This window comes from Tauraco erythrolophus, chromosome 20, assembly GCF_009769465.1.
Source record: "Tauraco erythrolophus isolate bTauEry1 chromosome 20, bTauEry1.pri, whole genome shotgun sequence".
Taxonomy (NCBI): domain Eukaryota; kingdom Metazoa; phylum Chordata; class Aves; order Musophagiformes; family Musophagidae; genus Tauraco; species Tauraco erythrolophus.
Window position 1 is genome coordinate 11,213,247 of NC_141484.1, and position 19,914 is coordinate 11,233,160.

General features: G+C 50.7%; 1 protein-coding gene across 1 annotated transcript; it reads right to left on the bottom strand.

The window, feature by feature from the left end:
* Positions 1-4,852: 4,852 nt before the first annotated feature.
* On the bottom strand, positions 4,853-12,078 carry LOC104377876 (Golgi apparatus membrane protein TVP23 homolog B). Its single transcript, XM_086623970.1, has 7 exons — positions 12,058-12,078; positions 10,411-10,493; positions 9,386-9,530; positions 8,844-8,933; positions 7,434-7,565; positions 7,198-7,326; positions 4,853-6,210 (listed from the first exon to the last, which is right to left on the bottom strand). Exons 1-7 carry the CDS (start codon positions 12,067-12,069, stop codon positions 6,178-6,180), a joined length of 624 nt encoding a protein of 207 aa, XP_086480096.1. The 5' UTR covers positions 12,070-12,078; the 3' UTR covers positions 4,853-6,177.
* Positions 12,079-19,914: the final 7,836 nt, after the last annotated feature.

Here is a 19,914-nt window from a genome sequence, read left to right on the forward strand (position 1 = left end):
AGTCACTGGCCAGGGGCTAACGAAACGGCTGGTCTTGTGTCCCCTAAAGGCTGCTGGGTCCCAGGGGATGCTGCACTCCCCACCCCACCCCAAACAGAGAGAAAAAACTCACAGGGATGTTACAGATCCTGCGTTTTCCTCCCGTTCGGCTGCTCTTGCGGCAGTGGGGAGCAGCGGGATTGGGGGTGTCCCGCTCTCAGCAGGTGCAGAAGAGCTCGGGGGGATCAACGCGAGCGTGGCTTGTGACGCCTGATGAAGGCACAGGGTGCCAGGGCTGGGTCCCCCAACCAGAGGGGGATCAACCTGCGGTGATCTGCTCTCTCAGCTGGGGACGGAGCAGGATCCAAGCAACGGCTCCATTCCCTCCTCTCTCCAGTCCAGATCCCAATGAAACTAAACTTCTGGGCATGACCCTGCAATTCAAAACCTGAGAAATCGAGGGCTCACATCCCCAAGAGCTGTGAAAAAGGGTGTTTAGGGTTTTTTTTCTCATCCAAAGAGATATTAGGTGAGGTTTTGGGTCAGGACCTCTGCCCAGAGATGGGTTTGGGCACCTCCAGCCTGACGGGCTTTCGGACGCTGGGATTGCAGCCTTCCAGTACCTAAAGGGGGCCTACAGGAAAGCTGGAGAGGGGCTTTTTACAAGGGTGTGTAGTGACAGGACTAGGGGCAATGGCTTTAAACTGAAAGAGGGGAGATTTAGATTAGAGATAAGGAAGACATTTTTTACAATGAGGGTGGTGAGGCACTGGCATATGTTGCCCGGAGAAGTCATGGCTGCCCCATCCCTGGAAGTGTTCAAGGCCAGGTTGGATGAGGCTTTGGGCAACCTGGTGTAGTGGAAGGTGTCCCTGCCCATGGCAGGGGGGTTGGAACTAGATGATCTTGGAGGTCTCTTCCAACCCAAACCATTCTGTGATTCTATAAGCAGGTGTGGAAGTTCCCCAGACCAGAGGCGGTTTCAGTGGCCGATTCAAATTCCTTCTGAAACGGGGTCCAGATGTGAGGGAGGGCTCCCACAAAAGCAAAACATAATCCAGCTACTCGTTAAAAAGAAGCTTCTATGCAGTTTAAAACCTTACAGCAGAGGGGACAGATGACAAGCGTGGAAGGTCCCATAGGAGCAGAGAATCTATCTAACGGGGGAGAAGTCATACAAACCATCAAAAAAGGGCAGGACTCAACATGGGTACACTCAGTAGGAAACTGTGAGTAACCGTCTCAACAGCTAACCCCTCCTTTAATCTGGAAACATAACAGTAGGCAAGAGCAAGTGAGTATGTCCTGTGGTGAAAAGCCAAATGACTCATGGACTCCAGCGGTTACTATGGAGTTGTTTACACATTGCTTTGTGAAAAAAAAAAAAAAAAAGGAGACAAAAAAAAAAACCCTAAAGAACTTGCCCAAAATTAACTAAATAGGAGGTTTGCGCAAGCTGGCAGCACAAAGAGGAGTAACTCAGGAGGCCAAGGAGGTTTCCAGGAGGAATCCAAAGGGCTCAGGGATGAGCCCACCAAGCCACTGAACCCCAGACAAACCGACTGCTTCTCCTGCTGCCAGATGCGTGGAAGGTGACAACTGTGATACAGGGGGTTGGGGTTTTTTTTAAGGATTCTAGGAATATGAGGAACAACAGACCATAAAATCCAACTGCTATATTGAGCAAATTGGACTTCTCCAGATGAGGATTCTGAGGAAAAGAGCTGAAGAGCATCAACGTGGCATTTGCCAAGGGGAGTCCCGCCTGGCAAATATTAAAGCTCTTTGAAATGTGCTGCAAGCAGCTGGGAGTTGAGATGATCTGGCATTAATAGCCATTAACTGGATAATTTACAAATTAAGTTTGTGAAAAAATCCACACGGAATTAGCTACTGCTCGAGACAAACCTTGGGTCTGCTGGGCTCAGTCTGACCCAGAGAGCCATTCTCACAGCTTCAGGACACAGCTGGGAGCACCCCCACCTGCCACGAGCCCAGGAAGAGGCTGTCTCCCCAGCAGCACCCAAAGGTGATGCCTCTCCCTGAGCAAAAGGAGTGAAATTCAAGCAGCCGAGCCCTGCACCCTGTGGCTGGGCAGTGGAAACCAGCACAGCACATCCCCGACGTCAGCTGCCCCGAGCCTCGCGCTGGCACCGGAGAGGGTGGGAAGGAACTGGAATCGAGTTCAACACAGCCAGTTTGCTTTCGGCACACGCAGGCAGATAACGACGGCCCCACGTGCCCTCCGTGGTACAAAAACGCTGCTATCAGTAAACCAGAAATGGTGTTTCCTTTCTCTCTACCCTTCGCCTGTCTTATCAGGGCAGCGGGGAGGCTCTTGGTATGCCGTGGGCTTGCAGGGTAGGAAGAGATGCCGACTCGGAAATTGGGGCTGTTTGCATGGAAAAGCAGGAGGGAAGCAAGAAATTCCTTCCTGCCAGGAGCCAATTCCTTCCTGCCAGGGAAGCAGTGCTGGGTCCTGGCCAACATCCACTCTCCTCACCCGCATCCCTGCTCCCTTTGGTCTCCCCAAAGGTCACTCTCCGTTAGTCACTGCAGCTTTTTGTTCAGGAAATACCAGCTGGGATGTCCTGTCCCCTATGAGTAGGGCTGAGCGAGGCCTCTGCCAAGCAACAACAGACCTTTCCCTGCAGCACTCCGGGCCTGGCAAGTCTCCAAGACAGGAAAAGACAGTACCCGGGACCAGGTCACCCGTGCGCACTCAGCATCCATCCCTCCCTCAACACAAGGACATGGAGCTGCTGGAGCGGGTCCAGAGGAGGCCACGAAGATGATCCAAGGGCTGGAGCACCCCTGCTATGGAGACAAGCTGAGAGAGTTGGGATTGTTCAGCCTGGAGAAGAGAAGGCTCCAGGGAGACCTTCCAGCAACCTTCCAGTACCTAAAGGGGCTACAAGAAAGACGGAGAGGGGCTTTGGACAAGGGCATGGAGTGACAGGACACGGGGCAATGGCTTTAAACTGATAGAGGGGAGATTTTGATTAGATCTAAGGAAGAAATTCTTCCCCCTGAGGATGGTGAGGCACTGGCACAGGTTGCCCAGAGAAGTTGTGGCTGCCCCATCCCTGGAAGTGTTCAAGGCCAGGATGGATGGGGCTTTGGGCAACTTGGTGTAGTGGAAGGTGTCTCTGCCCATGGGAGGGGGCTTGGAACGAGATGATCTTGGAGGTCCCTTCCAACCCAAACCATTCCGTGATTCTATGATTCCCTGCGGTTCTCCCCCAGGGCAGGGGCGTAGCATAGAGGCGAGATGCACCCGAAGGGGCAAAACTGCTTCTCAAGCTTTTGTGTTTTGGGAACACCTGGACACACCATGGCACTGTGTTAAAGCAGGGGGCCAGCAAACGCACTGCTTCTGCCCCTGAAATCAACTCCAGGGACTCCCGCAGCCGGCAGCGCTGCAGTGGGTGAGGACAAACCAAGACTGGTCTGCAGCAGCAGGAGGGGACAGGTCCCCTCTGTGGCCAAATCGCAACGGAGCAGCTCATCCCTAGGATGCACCGGAAGGACGAGGTGTCACACCACGCCAAAGCTGGCACCAAACATCCCCCTGGCCTGTTCTGTCGCCAGCTCTGCGAGCAAACTCCCCGCTGGCCCCAGACACGGAGCTCCAAGGACTCAGGACGGCTCTGCCTGTGAAATCAGGACCACTTCAAGCCGTGCTTGCATCCGAGAAGTACTCTGCTATTTCAGAGCAAATAGTATTTTGTTATTATTGGAGTATTTCTGCTTCCATACACCGTGAAGTTCAGCCACCACCCAGGCCTGGAGGTCTCAGGCGGGGCCACCATTACACAGCTAATGCTCAAGAAACTGGTTTAGTGTGGATTCCTGAGGCTCCTCCAAAAAAAAAAAGCACATTCAGAGACTTTCCCTGTTCTGCAGCAACTCCCACTTCCTGCTTCACAGGAAAGCCCAGCAGACAGCGAGGAAAAAAATCAAACGAGACTCACGCCCAACTGGAGCAGCGATAAGAAATTTGGTTCTGGTCCACGCCACGGAAAAACGCAATAAAATGCCAGCTTAAAGAAGCCAGAAGACTGAATGTTTGCCAAGAGGCTAAAAATAAGCCAAAGAGGGCTATATTTAAAGGCACGTACTAATAAATGCCTCTGTCCTTGATTAAATAAACTGCAGCTTCCAGAAAAGCACTATTTTCCAGCAGTTTGGGGGGGGGGGAGCTTTGGCAGCAGGAGAATAAACATTAAGTCTAAAACTTTCGACACATTTTAAAACAACTACCTCGTGGCTGGAGCTGTGCCAGAGTCAGTGCCGTCCCTCCAGCAGCAGAGGCAAACTGGGGCTTGTTGGACTGGAGCAGAAAGGATTTGTCGCCAGCCAGACGCTGCACTTGCACGTCCCCATGTGGCTGCAGAAGCACCTTTACTACAGCGACTGACTTCATTTTGCCTGTTTACATTTATTCCTTAAAAATAAATCATCCCTTCAATGTAAATGGGGACTAGAAGTTCTTGCTACCTGGTGGCATGAGGATTTACCAGGAGCAAGCCAGGTATCCGGGCTCGGAAGGAGCCTCCAAGCCACTCCAGCCGAGCCTTACAGAGTGACAACTACTTCAGATCTCCATGATAACCACTCCAGCACCCTTAGAAGAAAGTGTTTGCACAGGGAAACCTGTCCAAGACCCCTGGGTGAAAGGAACTGTGCCAGCGCTCGCTAAACAGCACTGTTTAACTTGACAAGTAACCCCTGTTAAAACTAAGTTACAAGAACACGGTGTATAAATAGAGCTCAGCCATGAATCACAGAAGGGCTATCTGGTCTGGTTAAACAAAGCGTTGTTTTAATGTCAAGATTTTATAAATACATATTTACAAAAGGAAGGTATCAATCCAAAGAGTTAAACAAATGTACAGCTCCCAAGTATTGCTACAGTACAGGGAGAGAAATCGTTGTCGATGCAACCCACAATTTACAATACTCATTATTGGAAAAGAAACCACATTCTTAATTTAAAACACCTCATCCCAAGTTTGCAACATCCAGCGCTGCGAAAGCACAACCTGCCTCGAACAGAAGTACATGACAAGAAGGAACTGACCCCTTTCACACTGCTTTTCACACAAAACACACCACTTTCTGCCATCAAAGTCAATGCTGCCAGCCACCATTTCACCATCCTACAGCAGGCTTTCTTCCCAGCCCACAGACTCCCTGGGGAGCACCACTTAAGGCCAGCACACTGCATGGATTCCAGAAACGTTAGAACCCTGTGGGTCCCACTCCCTGCGACCCTGTGCCGAGGGGCTGGTGAGGAAACTGCAGATCACATCACCCTACACCCTCCTGGCCAGAGGAAAAGTCCCGAGGCACCAAACACATGCACAGTGCCAACGCCGCCGCGTGGCACCTCTTTAACAGCACTAGACAGACGATGACCACTCTTCAGACTCACTCTGCCTCCGAAATTGTGCCTGCAACCTTCCTCCTGGTTCTACTCTTGCTACGCTCTCCATACAGATGCGGGCCTACAGGGAAAAGAGGGACCTTCCATAAATCCAGGGTTTAAGATGTTACTGACACCTCTGAGAACGCTTCAGATAAATAAAAGACCGGAGCTGCTCAGGAGTCACTTTCTGCAGCTTCCACGAGACTTCACCAATCTTCCTACTGAGCCAACAACAACATTTCCTTCACATGCCCTTCACTGCAAGCACCTCAGCACCATTCAAATCATGGAATGAGAGAGATGTGGAGCCAAAAGAGCACTACCTAACCTCTGCAACAGGAGCAGCAATGACCTCTGAGAGCAAAACGCTGCAAAGTCCACAACTGAAACGAGCTGGGGCACCAACTGCTGGAGGAGTTGGGGGAGTTCCTGGGTAACAGCAGGCTCAGCTTTTGCACGGTTTTTCTGAAGAAAGATGTCCAGCAATTTTCTCTTAATTCATCCAGTAGTTCTAAACCTGTATGAGAGCCACCTAGGATAATTTTTAATGTAAAGTTTAGGGAAATTAATTCTAACTAATCAAACTAAAGAAAGGACTGAAACATAAACTGCTAGTAAAAAAGTCAAACGTAAGTTGCTAGGAGTGTAAACCTGAAGTCTTGCACAATTTATTTACTTCCTTTAATTCACACTTCATGTACGCAGCTCCCAAATCTCTCTGTTGTCCACTACTGTGAATCTGGTCAGGCTTGAGGTTTCCACCGTACTCAGGATGCTGTTTGGTCCTCTTTAGCCACAGTCTGCAGAAGGCAAAAAAGAAAAAAAAAAAAGAAGAAAAGGAGTACAGTAGAACTATGAGACTCACTGCCATGATTCAGGGGCAAGACATTAACTTCTGCCAGAGACTGAGACTGGTCTGGGCCTCTGGTTAACCACTGCAGTGGGAAAAGCATTCAGAAACAAATGGAGCTCCAGAAGAGCACAATCCCAGTACAGACAACCAAGAAGGGTTCATCAACGTTTGAGCTTCTGATCACATTAATGAGAGTATTCCAGCAAACATTTGTGAACCTGTGGCACCCAAACCACCCTTCCCCAGAGCTGTCTGCATCATACAGCACACTCAGGAAACTTGGTGAAAGCAGAAGTTAAATGACAGCCTGGAAGTGGAAGAGGGGACAAGGGTTGTGCCTACTGCTGCAGGGACCTACTGAAGGAAGAAAACCCAGCGCTGAGGCAGAAAAGGGCCTCTTGAGACGCACTGGTTGGAAGTGAGAAGAACATAAGAGGCAGAGGCAGCCCCTTCAGCTAAGAGCTACACGTGCAGCTCACAGGGACCAAAGCAGCGTCCCTGCAGATGCACGGTTTTGTGGCTAGCACAACCCGAAGTGGAAGCAGTGCAACGAAAGGAGTAATTTAGCAAAACATTATCCAAGAGCAGTAGTTCATCAAAAAAACATTTCACTCTGTCACCATGTTCACTGTGTTCCTCATTTCCAATGTATCAGCCATATTCCAGCAACTTCTATGGCACCTGTCCATGGCATCAGCAAATAACATGAGTTCACCACGCGCTGCAAATGGAACTTGATGCCAATAATTAGCAAGTTACTCTGTGACTTTACTAAGGGGGCTCAAATCCACAAGGCAGCAAGGTGGGAAGCTTCCCTCTGCAGAACTACAGATAACAGCTTTTTCAGTCATTCTTTTCATGGCCCAGGCAGGAAGGAAGCTGATGGACAGAAACAAATACGACCGGAGGGTTTCCAAAACCCTGGAAATCTTACCTGCCGCAAGAACTGCTTCCCAAGGTAGCTGGTGGCCATGCTTGTCAAGTTCTTTCTACTGCCAACTTTACACCTGATATAACCATAAAGGTTGGCTCCCTGAAGAACCACTCCCATCACAACCACTGCCTAAGACACAGAAAAATAAAGTCACTAATTTACACCGCTTCACTTGTAATGTGCAAGATTGCTATTGCTATTAGTAATCTACTACGGAGTTGAGGGAGTCCACTCACCAGCCATTTCACTTTGAAAGAAAAGAGAGCACTGAAAGCAAATATCACCCAGATCATAGGACAGGTAATTAGACCCAGCCAGAAAATGCGGGACTCTGCTTCTGACGAGGTTTTACTCCCTTGTGCTGATACCTAGAAACAGAAAGGAAACAGAGATCAACAGGCTGCTCCATTCTACAGATCACATTGTCGTTAAAAACAGTCCAGAGTCTACAAGCCCCCCATTTTTTGCCTCCACACAACAGTACTAGGTGCTTTCAAGATCGATTTCTACATCACAAAGATCTTTCTGCAACAGATGTTTCCGTTTCAGGGACTCTTATGTCAATTTTCTATCAGAAACAGTGGAGGCAGCGGCACCGAATCCTGTTGGAACGCTTGGGGATAGAAGGTTAAGTTTGGGAAACACAACGTTTACTGCATGGTTCAGTCACAATGCTTAGAAAAAGCCAAACGGGTAAATGTTTTCTACCTCCAAATCATTGCACAGACAACCACAATTTCACTAATCCTAGCACTGGCAGAACTAAATATTGATACTCTTAGGCATCAAAGTAGGGTGATTTTTTCGTTACACATCCACAGATCTGATTCATACTGCACTATTGATTTTATAAAGTCTTTACAGAGCAGAAAATCTCAAGCAAGCACTCACTTCTTCCTATAATAGTTAAAAAGTCTGGACTGGGTTCACAACTTACAGCTAAATTCACAGCACCGCCAACAGTTCAGCTACCTTTCCCTCCCTCCCCCAGTATGTTGTAGCTTTTCTAAACTAGCACAGGTTTGAGAAAGAAAGTGCCTCAAGTGCACAAACTCAGCTGGAAAAAGGTTTACGTTCAAGTCTCTACTCCACTGCAGACCTCCCACGCGATCCAGGAAACGATCTTTACCTTGCTCCACATCTGCACGCCATCAGCTCCGTACAAACAGAGCTGAGAGGCGGGGATTGAAAGGGTAAACACGTGCCTGGCAGACGGCATGCTAGAGAGGCAGCAGTCACCATCGTGAACACAAAGGCAAAGCCACAGCCATGAAGGATGCTATATGTTTCTTCCTACTTCCAATAGTTTTCTACAGGAGATAAAAGCTACATGAGCTGTCCCAAGATCACACCAGAAAACCTGTAGGCTCCAGACGTGACATGGGAAACTTTAATGCATTTTCTGTGGAACTTTTACGTTACTTACGTTAAGCCAGATCAATACATCATGAGATCTCTTAAATAAGTCAACAATCAAAAAGCTCATTCAGCAGCCTACATGGAACAAGTCTGTGGTTACAGATCTGTGGCTGAAAACAAACGTCTACATTGTGCAACCTACCATCACAAGCATAACTGCTAATTAAGAGGGGTTTTCTAAAACAGGAACAATTAGAAGGGGAAAAAAAAAAAAAAAAAGAATTTACCTTCCTGGCTTCAAATATCCAGTGACTTCTACCATCGTCATCGACCTGGTTCCACCAGCGAAGGCCAACCATCAGTCGCCCCGTGACATTCTGAAATAGAAGAAAAGCAACGAGCTTTATATCTTCTGCTAAAATAAACCATTTGTTCAGCTGCTTAGGTTGCTCTTTTCAGTGGTGCTCGTTTGCCTTACATTTGGGGAAAACAGGATTACACAGCTCTTACGCCCACAACCATCTATTTTCTAATAGGTCCAGGACAATATAACAAATTACTGTGAGATGTATTTCTAGTGATATAAAAGTGATTTGACAACAAAGCCTGCACTATGTTAAAAGAAAGCCTAAGGCATGTTCTCCATTTGATTTTCAAAAAGAAATCAGGTACACAGAGACTTAAGAGTTATTTTGTAACTTGGGGGTATTTTGGGAATCCTTTTGTGGGAATAGCACAAAGAAATTTTTTTTTTTGTGATACGAGCATCACTGTTCCATTATTCTTACACAGTAAGGTGAAGATAACAAAAAGTGTAAAAGGAGCTTACCTTTACAGCCCAAAAGTCACACGACAAGAGGAGGATAATTGTCACCATGCAGGCAATGAAGCTGCTAGTTAAGAGCTCACAGAGCAGATAGACAACTATCGCACTGACTCGGAAGAATAAGTGGAAAAATGATGCCACTGGATGCCTGGAATGAAGTACAGTACAGTCACAGCTCTTTCAGACAACACTGAAGCAATTTCAGAGAAATGACACTGCCAAGGTGATCTCCCACCAACTCACAGGAATGAGGATCAGCATCACCACATGAACCCAGTGTGCAACGACCGCTGAAAATACGGGAAATGAACCGACTAGAAGCTCCTCATAAGGAAGACACATTCCATGTGCAGCCATAGCCCACGTGCAAACAGAATTTGGGGTGGAAGGGGACCCAGTGTTCAGCATAAGGCAATTTTTACGGGGTAAATTCAAACAGGTTCTGACAGAGGCAACTCCAGAACGAGCCAAACGAAGATCACATTACCCAACCCAGCAGACTTGCCCTTCTTTCCAACTCGTGCAGTTTCCAGGTCAGAAACATGCAGTACAGAGCCAGGGTCACCACAGCACCTGCACATGGATGCTGCTGTGTGGCAGGAGTTTGGGCAGAACGAGCCCTTTGGGGCAGAACAGGCGCTGGACCAACTGTGCCAGGACACAGCAGCCAGCAGGGCAGCATCAAACATACTCCAGAACAAAGAGGGGGGAGGAGATAAGGGACTGGCCAGCACCAGCACACAAGAGGTGAGAACCTCCCATTACACAAAGTCGTGGTCCCAGAGTCGATTCCTTACACACAGAGCACAAACACGTATTACATGCGTGGGCACTCAGAATAACAAAGGCACAGATTCACAAATTCCAACTGAGCTCCCGGAACTGGCGCGCTCAGTTATCCAGAAACTACTCTCCATTATTTCCAAACAAATAAAGAAGACATTATATGTTTTGATGTGACACGGCAGCCCTTCCTTCCTCACGCTTCTGTGTAGAACTCATCTAGAAACTCTCTACTGGCCACTGACCTTATTTTTGACTTTTTTGATCTCCTGGATACATCATCATCTGCATCAAAGAGAGACACATCTTCAATGTCATCATTGCTGTCCTAAAGCGGAGAACAGATGCAGAGTTACATTAGCAAACACAACCTGTTTTCAACTTCAAGCAGGGGCAGTTTTGAACACCCAGAATATTATGACAGCACCTTAAGACGAAAATGAATGTGGGAAGAACATGAAGATTTAATCACAGACAAAAGAAAAAAATGAAGTGATTGGATTCTATTCATAGAATCACAGAATGGTTTGGGTTGGAAGGGACCTCAAAGACCATCTAGTTCCAACCCCCTGCCACAGGCAGGGACACCCTCCACTACACCAGGTTGCTCAAAGCCTCATCCAGCCTGGCCTTGAACACTTCCAGGGATGGGGCAGCCACAACTTCTCTGGGCAACCTGTGCCAGTGCCTCACCACCCTCAGAGGGAACAATTTCTTCCTTAGATCTAATCTGAATCTCCCCTCTTTCAGTTCAAAGCCATTGCCCCTAGTCCTGTCACTACGCACCCTTGTTCAAAGCCCCTCTCCAGCTTTCCTGCAGCCCCTTTAGGTACTGGAAGGTCTCCCCGGAGCCTTCTCTTCTCCAGGCTGAACAAGTCCAACTCTCTCAGCCTGTCTCCATAGCAGAGGTGCTGTAGCCCTCACATCATCTTTGCAGCCTCCTCTGGACCTGCTCCAACAGCTCCATGTCCTTCCATTCCGTTCCACGTTGTGATTTGCACTTTGTGACACCTACACAAACTCACAGCACCAGCCCAGGGCTCCTCTCCACACCAGGCAGTTGACTGCACGGCCTAGTCCAGGGCGCTGGATTCTCCGCTCCTCTTGGAGAACTTATTCCCTCGTACAAACCCTATTCCCCTGGCAGGCGACACGTTCCCACCCTCCTGCATTCGAGCGAACACACCAGTGCAGAACCAGAACGGACCAGAACACACCAGTGCCAGAATCAGAACGGACCAGAACACACTGGTGCAGAACCAGAACAGCCCAGAACACACTGGTGCAGAACCACAACAGCCCAGAACACACTGGTGCAGAACCAGGATGGACCAGAACACACCAGTGCCAGAACCAGAACGGACCAGAACACACCGGTGCCAGAACCAGAACGGACCAGAACACACCGGTGCCAGAACCAGAACAGACCAGAACACACCAGTGCAGAACCAGAACACACCGGTGCCAGAACCAGAAAGGACCAGAACACACTGGTGACAGAACCAGGACAGACCAGAACACACCAGTGCAGAACCAGGACGGACCAGAACACACCGGTGCCAGAACCAGAACGGACCAGAACACACCAGTGCAGAACCAGGACGGACCATTTGTACCGACAGGGCTCCCCGCAGCGCCAGAGCCGAGCGCTCTCACCCACAGACCTTCTCCCCAGCGCCCAGCCCCGCCTCGAGGCTTCCCACCGACCAGCGCCATTCCAGCGCACCGAACCGCCCCGTCCCCCGCGTTCAGAACCGATCCGGGGCCGATTCCCAGCGCGTCCTGCGGCGCTCCGGCTCCCCGGAGGCGGCAGACCCGGGACGGCGGAGAGCGCCCGTCTGTCTCGCACCTCCCGCGGACGCAGCGGCCCCGGCCCGCGCCCCCGGCCGCACCTGCCGTAACATGGCCGGAGCGCCTCGCTTCCGCCTGCGGCCGCGCCTCACCCGTTCGCGCCTGCGCGGCGGCGGGGCGGAGCGCGGGACGTGGCGGCGCTCGGCCCGGGGAGGGCAGAGCGGCGGCGCGGGCGTGCCGTGAGGGCAGCGGGGCCGCCCGGGGCCCGGCCACCGGCGAGGGCTCGTCCGGGCGAAGAGGCGCCGGCAGCGCTCGGGGCCAGCCCGGCCGCTGAGGCGCTCCTCCATGAGCCGCGCCGGCTCCCATCCCTGGAAGTGTTCCAGGCCAGGCTGGATGGGGCTTTGGGCAACCTGGTGTAGCGGAGGGTGTCCCTGCCCATGGCAGGGGGGTTGGAACTGGATGGTCTTGGAGGTCCCTTCCAACCCAAACCATTCCATGAACACTTCATGTCCAAACTGTGGGAGTGGTGGGAGCCAGAGGGAGCTTGGAGAGGAAAAGTGGCTTTGGTAAAGCCTCACCTTTCCTGACCTGTCACATCCCTGAAAACCCTCCACTGAGGAGCACATCCCGAGACAGAGCCAAATTTGGGGATTTTAGCCGCCCTCTTCCTTCACGCAGGGCAGGTGAGTGCCCGTGTGGACCACCGCCCGCTGGTGCCCTCTGCCAGAGCTGCCCGCACGCACTGCCCACATCGCCCGCTGCACTGCGCCTCTTCCTGAGTACCTCGGTCATAAAGCCCTCTGCTCCAGGCACAAGTCAAAAAAAAACCCCAAAAACCAAACAATTGGATGGCTAGAAAATGTGACAGAAAGAGCTCGAACTAGAATGGCACCCTCGGATCGGTGTATCCAGAACATAAGGAAAAACACAGCAGCTGTGCTGAAAAGAAGGGAGCAGCTTTAAGCTTCGGTTTTTACAAAATCTACAGAAAGGCACAGAGCTTGCAGGGAAAAAAGTGCAAGTTGACAGTGCCTTGATTCTAAAATTGCTCATTACAGTGATCAGTCGGAGCATCCACGAGGAGCGAAAACCCCAGGATCTGCCAGCAGCTGCAAGCCGGCTCACGCTGCAAGGAAACCATCTGCAAACAGCTCGTCTGAAACCCGCTGCCCAGCGTGTTCTGTACGGGAATGATTTAGTCAGAAAGCGTTCGTTAGGAAAGAAGTGAGTATCCTGCTTCATTTATAAAGGAAGATAACGAAGTTAACTGCGTGGTTATTCCTTCCAGTTGTTCTTCCATCTGCTCTGGCAAGTGCGAAGGAACAAAGAGGTTGCCTTGCAACGAAGCACGACATTGTTTTATTCCTTGCTGCCTATTTGAAGGATTGTTACTTGATCCTGTATGAAGCAAAAAGGGTCTTTCCCTTCCTGGATCACTCTTAACCATAGCTGGTTCCAGCTGTAACCGCTTACTGGGCAGATCTGGCTGCTGCTGTATCCTTGAAGGACTATGTGTTTAGTTCAGATCCCGTTATATTTGGGACTAGCCCATCCTTCAGTGTTTTCATGTGCCTTACAAGAGTTTTCACACCTGTAAGACCATGATCTCTATAGCAAGTCATAAATGAAAGCAAAGACATAGGAATCCAGAGCTTTTTAAGGACAAAAAAATCTCTAATTGGGCTGACCCAGGAGTACTTAGAGCTTTTGGTACCTCATCTGCTTCACATCTCCCACACACTGGTGGGAGAGGGGAGAGCAAGCAAGGGGGACCGGTGTGAGCTGCTCTCCTTTAGCACTAGTACGTGTCAATAGCAGCAGTCGCTAGTTGTTAGTTAAAAATATCATCATCTAAAGCAATAACGTGGAAGCATATGAAGTGCTGGTACCAGTGATGTATTCTCGTTGGACAATCTTCCCCGTGGTTTCTTGGAAAAAATCTAAAACCCGGTTGTGGTGCAGCGTAAGAGGTATTACAGAAATTACCACCAGTGTTGCTGCAACACAGTTAATATGTTGTTATTGTTGGAGAAAAGCGGATTTCTTTGGACCTCTGAAGGTATGCAGCACCACTGCCTTTGTGTTACACTATCGAAAAAATAAAACAAACAAAAAAAATACAATAAAAAATTCTACTGAAAAACCTCTGAAGGAAACAGTCACTTGTTTGTTTGGTGAGTTTTTTTCCTTTTTTTTTTTTTAAAAAAAAAGTATATGGCCAAACATTTGCTTTGAGGACAAAGCAAAAAAAATTTAATAATACTTTATGCTTTATTATTTTGTGATCGATACAGCATTTTCACACACAGCATTTCCTCCCAGCTGACCCCAAGGTGCTGTTGGATGGCGGGGGCAGGACACCGAGCTGGGGAGCAGGTCTCTGCTTTTCGCCTTGCTCAGGCATTGCTGTTGGACAAAGCTTCCTTGGGCCCTGTGCACCCACCACCCACACGTACCTGCTGCAGGGGAGCAGCGAAGCATCAGGCTCCTGTGTACACCGTCCCAAAAACACAGCTGGGGCCTCGACCCCACAGTTAGAACCATCCAGGAGGAAGATGAAGGTGAGGAGCTGTGGCTACAGGGAAAATCCCCAGACACGCAGACTGTAACCCTTTAAATTGTTAAGACAGGAAAACAACCTCCTCTTAGTTACCTTCATAAATGACTTCACGTACCACGTATAACATCTTCCCACTCATTAATTCCTTTCCAATGCACCTCTGCCACCCAGCTCCCAGCTTCGCATCCGCTGTGCTGAGCTAAAGCCGGTGACAGGACTTGGTCCAGCTCTGCCTTTGTAGGTCGTTTCACACCACCTCTGTTGGCTGTAGCATCTTGCAAGTGCCTGAGCACCCACACGGAGATGCTCATGTATTGACTCCAAACAGCAAGACAACACTCTCTAATCCTCACTTCAGCACGACTGAAAAGGCATCAGCCTTTCTGTGAGGTTTTTCCATCAGGCTCCCTGTGTTAGATGCTTTTTTTTTCCAGGGAAGGTTGTGCCAAAGGGCCTCTGGCTGCAGCTGTGCGGGGCTTCCGCTTGATTTCTTGGGAGCAAGTGCCATCCCGTGGCGAAGTGTGAAATCCTTGCTGCTTCGTGGCTGGAAACTAACTTTGTCGGGCAAAGCCACCTCAAGTATAATCCCTGTGCCATAGCTCTGACGTGCCAGTCAGGCTGACTGCCAACCTCCCGTCCTCACTTGTCCCCTGCCCGCACGGCCTTTCGGCACCAAATCCAAATTGCAACAGTCCAGCTCCCACATCTTCTTTAGTTTCTGGCTTCCTTATGGTTTTACATGGACACTTAGTTTTTATTACCTGGTTGTTATTCTTCTTTGAGGGACAACTGTTGTTATTTTTCGCTGTTAACAAGGTCTGGCTTAATCTCAGGGTTTGGAAGTTGAAGATGACATTAAAATAAACAAACTAAAACTCATCACCACTCTACTCTGTGGAGAACTTCGCAGACTTTCATCTCAAACCAGAACTGCTGCTGACAGGACCCTTGACGTGACCATGGGCAGGAGCGTCCTGGCTCTAGTACAAGACAGTAACAGAGAGATTTCTGCTGCACTGGCCCAGATACTCAAAGTTAGACACCTAGAGAGGTTTTTGTCTTCCCAACTCAAGCCAATTTAGGTCCTGAGCATTAGTGGAAATCATAGAATCATAAAATCACAGAATGGTTTGGGTTGGAAGGGACCTTCAAGACCATCTTGTTCCAACCCCCCTGCCATGGGCAGGGACACCTTCCACTACACCAGGTTGCCCAAAGCCTCATCCAACCTGGCCTTGAACACTTCCAGGGATGGGGCAGCCACAGCTTCTCTGGGCAACCTGGTCCAGTGCCTCACCACCCTCAGTGTAAAAAATTTCTTCCTTAGAATTAATCAAAATCTCCCCTCTTTCAGTTCAAAGCCATTGCCCCTTGTCTTGTCAAACACATTTAGGCATTTTATCCACAAAAACAGAGACACAGAAACCACTACTTTTATTTTTAATTTAATACAAATTAAATTTTAAGCTGCTTTCCAGCTGGGTGGCCCCAGCATGTCCTGGTGCCTGGGGCTGCTCCTCCCCAGAGGCAGCACTGGGCACTTCCCCTCGCTGAACTTCACCAGGGCTCTCTCAGCCCTTTCCAGCCTCTCCAGGTCCCTCTGGATGGCAGCACCACTCTGGCGCATCAGCCACTCCTCCCACTTTGGTGTCACCTGCCAACTTGCTGAAGGCGCACCCTGCCCCATCCTCCACGTCATTAATTAATTAATGAAGATATTAAGCAAAATCTGACCCAGTATTGACTCATGGGCTACATCGCTCGTTACTGGCCTCCAACCAGACTTCATGCAACTGATATCACCCTCTGGGCTCAGCTGCTCAACCAGTTTTCAGTCCACACTCTCAGCTTATAAACATAAACACTAATAAGATTTTTTTTATAATTACTACCACACAGCTGAGCCATATCTTGAACGCAGTGCTGCAGGGGGGGTCTCACGGGAGCAGAGCAGAGGGGCAGGCGGATGCCCAGGCTGTGTCAGAGCTGCCCCTGGGCACAAGTGGCTCCGGGGTGATGCTGAGATGGAGGTAACGTTACCCCAGTTCCCTTCTGTCTCAGCTGGGAGAAATCCAGAGGAATTTCGGATTTTCCCCCCCCCCCCCCCGCTGTTTTCTGCTCCAGAAACAAGGAACGAAGCATCAGCTGAAGCTCTGTGCCATGTCCCCACGCCCGTGGGGTACCGGTGGCCGTCGGCCCCGCTGACCGCGGTGATCCTGCCCGGGCCTCTGCAGCCCCGGCATCCCCTCGCCCCGGTTCGATGCCGCCGGTGGCCGCTGACCCGCTGCAGCCTCTCTGCGCTCGGCGGGCTGCTGCGCCCATCCCCGCCGCGTCGGGGCTGCGGGGAAGACGCCCGCTACCGTAAACCTCCGACCGCCCTGCCGTATTGCTGCTAATAGCCGCCCCTCCCGCACGCTAAACGGTACCCGGCGGGTTTCGGGGTGGCTGCTCTGCCCAGGCTGCGAGGATGGGAACCCGCGGGCAGGGAGGGGGCACGGGCACGGCAGAGCCCCCAGAGCACAAGTCAGCTGGAAAGTAAAACAAACGGGTGTAGAACATCCCCAGGAAGCAGGAGCACAGTTGGCCTTGGCACACCACAGTGGCAATAAATGCAAGCTGGATGGTGCCAATGCAGGGGGTGTTTGGGAAGAGACTGAGAAGCATCTTTGCACAATCAGCTTGTTTTGGTCAAACACACATTTTTTTACTTTGATTCCTGAGGTCAGAGCTTCCGCAGGTTGAAAAAAAAAGACCTAATTTAGCCATCTAAAGAGGCAAAAATGCATGTGGAATAAGAGTAAAGGCTGGTCCATCCATCAGTTGGGAGAAGGTAGGAGGATTAACCAGGTCATTAAAAACTCACTTTGGATGAGACGGAGCATCGCAGGACAGCCCAGGTGGGAACGCAGCAGAACAGGCAGACAGCAATAAACTCCCACCTCCCCAAGCACTGAGCTCATACCCACCTCGTCCCTGGCAGGGATGGGCACAAACGCATCAGGGCAGCAGGGCCACGGTACCCAGGTCTTGCTCTGTGCACGGCAGGTTCGGGGCTCTCGCTGGGACCGTTTGGCTCCTCTGCTTGTTGTAGGCAGGAGCGAAGAGACAGCGCTGGATGGGAACACGACGCTCTCTGGTCTGCAGAGATTTCAGCGCTGCTGGCGCAGTGGTTTCGAGTTTGGCACATGCAAAACAAACACGCCGTGCGAAGCTGGCAGCTCTATGGGCTCGGGCACCTGAGCTGCTATTCCACACACGGGATTTTAACGCAACCCTTTGGCAGAGTGAGCAGAGAAAAGCAGGGCTCCAGCCTCAGCAGGGTTGTTTTCCTGCTGCAAAGAGCTATTTACACCAAATCCACCACTTTTCACCACTTCCAAACCCAGCTACAGGCTGCCCTCACGTGTTCGCTTGTTTAATTAAGTCAAAGCTTGGAGTCCCCCCTCTGCAGAGACCGCAGCCCCTCCCGGTGCTGCATGTCACTCCCTGTACACAGAAATCTTCCTCTAATAGCAATAGCCAGGAAATAATCTTTACTTCCAAAACAATCCATTTGGGACGGCAGCACCCACCAGTAAGAACCTGCTGCCCCAGGGTGAGAAGTTCCCAACATCCCCAATCTCACCTACCTCCAGGAGGGTGCAGGCACCCCTCCCCGGGGCAGAGTCGCTGCTGCCCCCTCTCCATGCTTGCAGGGAGGTGCACAGGCCCCAGCAAGGCAACACCCTCCAAACCCAGCCCTGAAACCCCCATATTACCCCAGTTGCCTCCCTGCTCCCCAGTCCCAGGCTTCCTAGAGCCCCCAAACCTCACTGCTGAGAAAATACCCTGTGCAACAAGCCTGACCTGCTGGCTGGGGGGGGCCAGGAGCACATCCCATGCTACCAGCTCCTCTTAGGCAGCACACAGAGCTGAGCTGGCACCTGCGGGTATTTGCTAGAGGTAAATATTGACACGAAGGACCTCAGAGAAGCACAAGCCAGCAGCTGAGATAGCAAGCTGAATAGATATTAAAATTTTTTTTTTTTTCTTTTTAATGTCTTCTACTCTCCCACACAGCCCTCCCAAGCTACAGCTCTTCTGTGCTGCAGCTCAGCCCTTTTATTGGAAACCAGCTCCTTCCCCAGCTGAAATCATTTTGCTGCTGCTCTGGTGGCTCTGCCCATCCCCAGTGCCGGCCTGGGGAGCCCTTCCCGTGGCCCGAGCCGTGGGGATTAGTGGTTTAAAGCAAGCAATAAATTCCTGAGACGCGTAAGATTCATTTGAAGATTAAAGCCGCGGAGGCAACTCAGCTAAAACAAACTGTATTCCTGCCTCAATCTATCCTGGGACGTGCAAGAACCTGGGAAAGATGAAGACACTCCGGGAAAAAACGTGGGGCTGAAGTCCCATATCTGGAGATTTGTGCTGGGAGGAACTGGACGCAATGGGAATCATACTGTTTTTCCGAGGCTTGGAGACACAGTCAGCTGCCCGGGGGTGGAAGGAGGAGCCCAGGCCATTGCTGAGGCAGGGCAGGGTGGGCATGTTTCTGGGTCATTTTTCCCTCATGTGGGTATTTAAAGAAAAAACCCTTTTCTTTAAAGCCCCAGTGGTTTGGAATAAAGGCTGGAGCGTGCCTGGGGGCCAGCAAGGAAATCCCTCTTCGTGCAGGGGTGGTTAAGGCAGCGCAAGCACAGAAAAGATGCTGAGCACCCTGAGAAGGACACGGTGACGTCAGGGGCAAAATACATCTCACTTCCCAAGCATGGCACCCCTCTCCTGGAGCACGTTTCCCCCCTGCGCATCATTTTTGAACATTATGGTGGCCTAAAGGGTGTTCACAAGGTTTCGTCCCTGTGCGGTGGGATGTGGAGCGTGGTTTTGCGTTGTCACGGGCTTTGTGTAAAGCCGGTGGATCCAGAGGGGGCAAAGCTGGGAAGCAGAAGTATTGGGTGCTCATCACCTCGGTTGTCCTGCCCAGCTCACACACCACCTGCGAAGGGCAGGGAAGCCTCATCATCACCACCCTTACATCGAGAGGCACTGCGAGTGTCCTTATAAACACCAGCATCCACCTGTGACGGAGATTTTTATTGCAGAAACACCAAAAAGAGGGAGCGCCCACCCGACTGGGGAGCCACAGGGAGCTGGAGCTCAACCAGAGCCTACACATATGGGGGGAGGAAAACCAGGGCTGTCTTCTTCGTGTTGCTGGGATGCAGAGGGGAAGGGCTGGGAGCCAGGATGGCCATGGAGCTGGTGGTGGAGATGTCTGGTAGATGTCCAAGGAGAAGCTCAAAGCAACCCTCCTGCTCGGTGGCCGCTGCTGTAGTGCTTATGGTGGCATGGTTTGCTCCGGTTGTGGAAGAAACGAAGGCACCTGGCAGAGCCCTTCCTCCTCCTCGCTGCTCTCTGC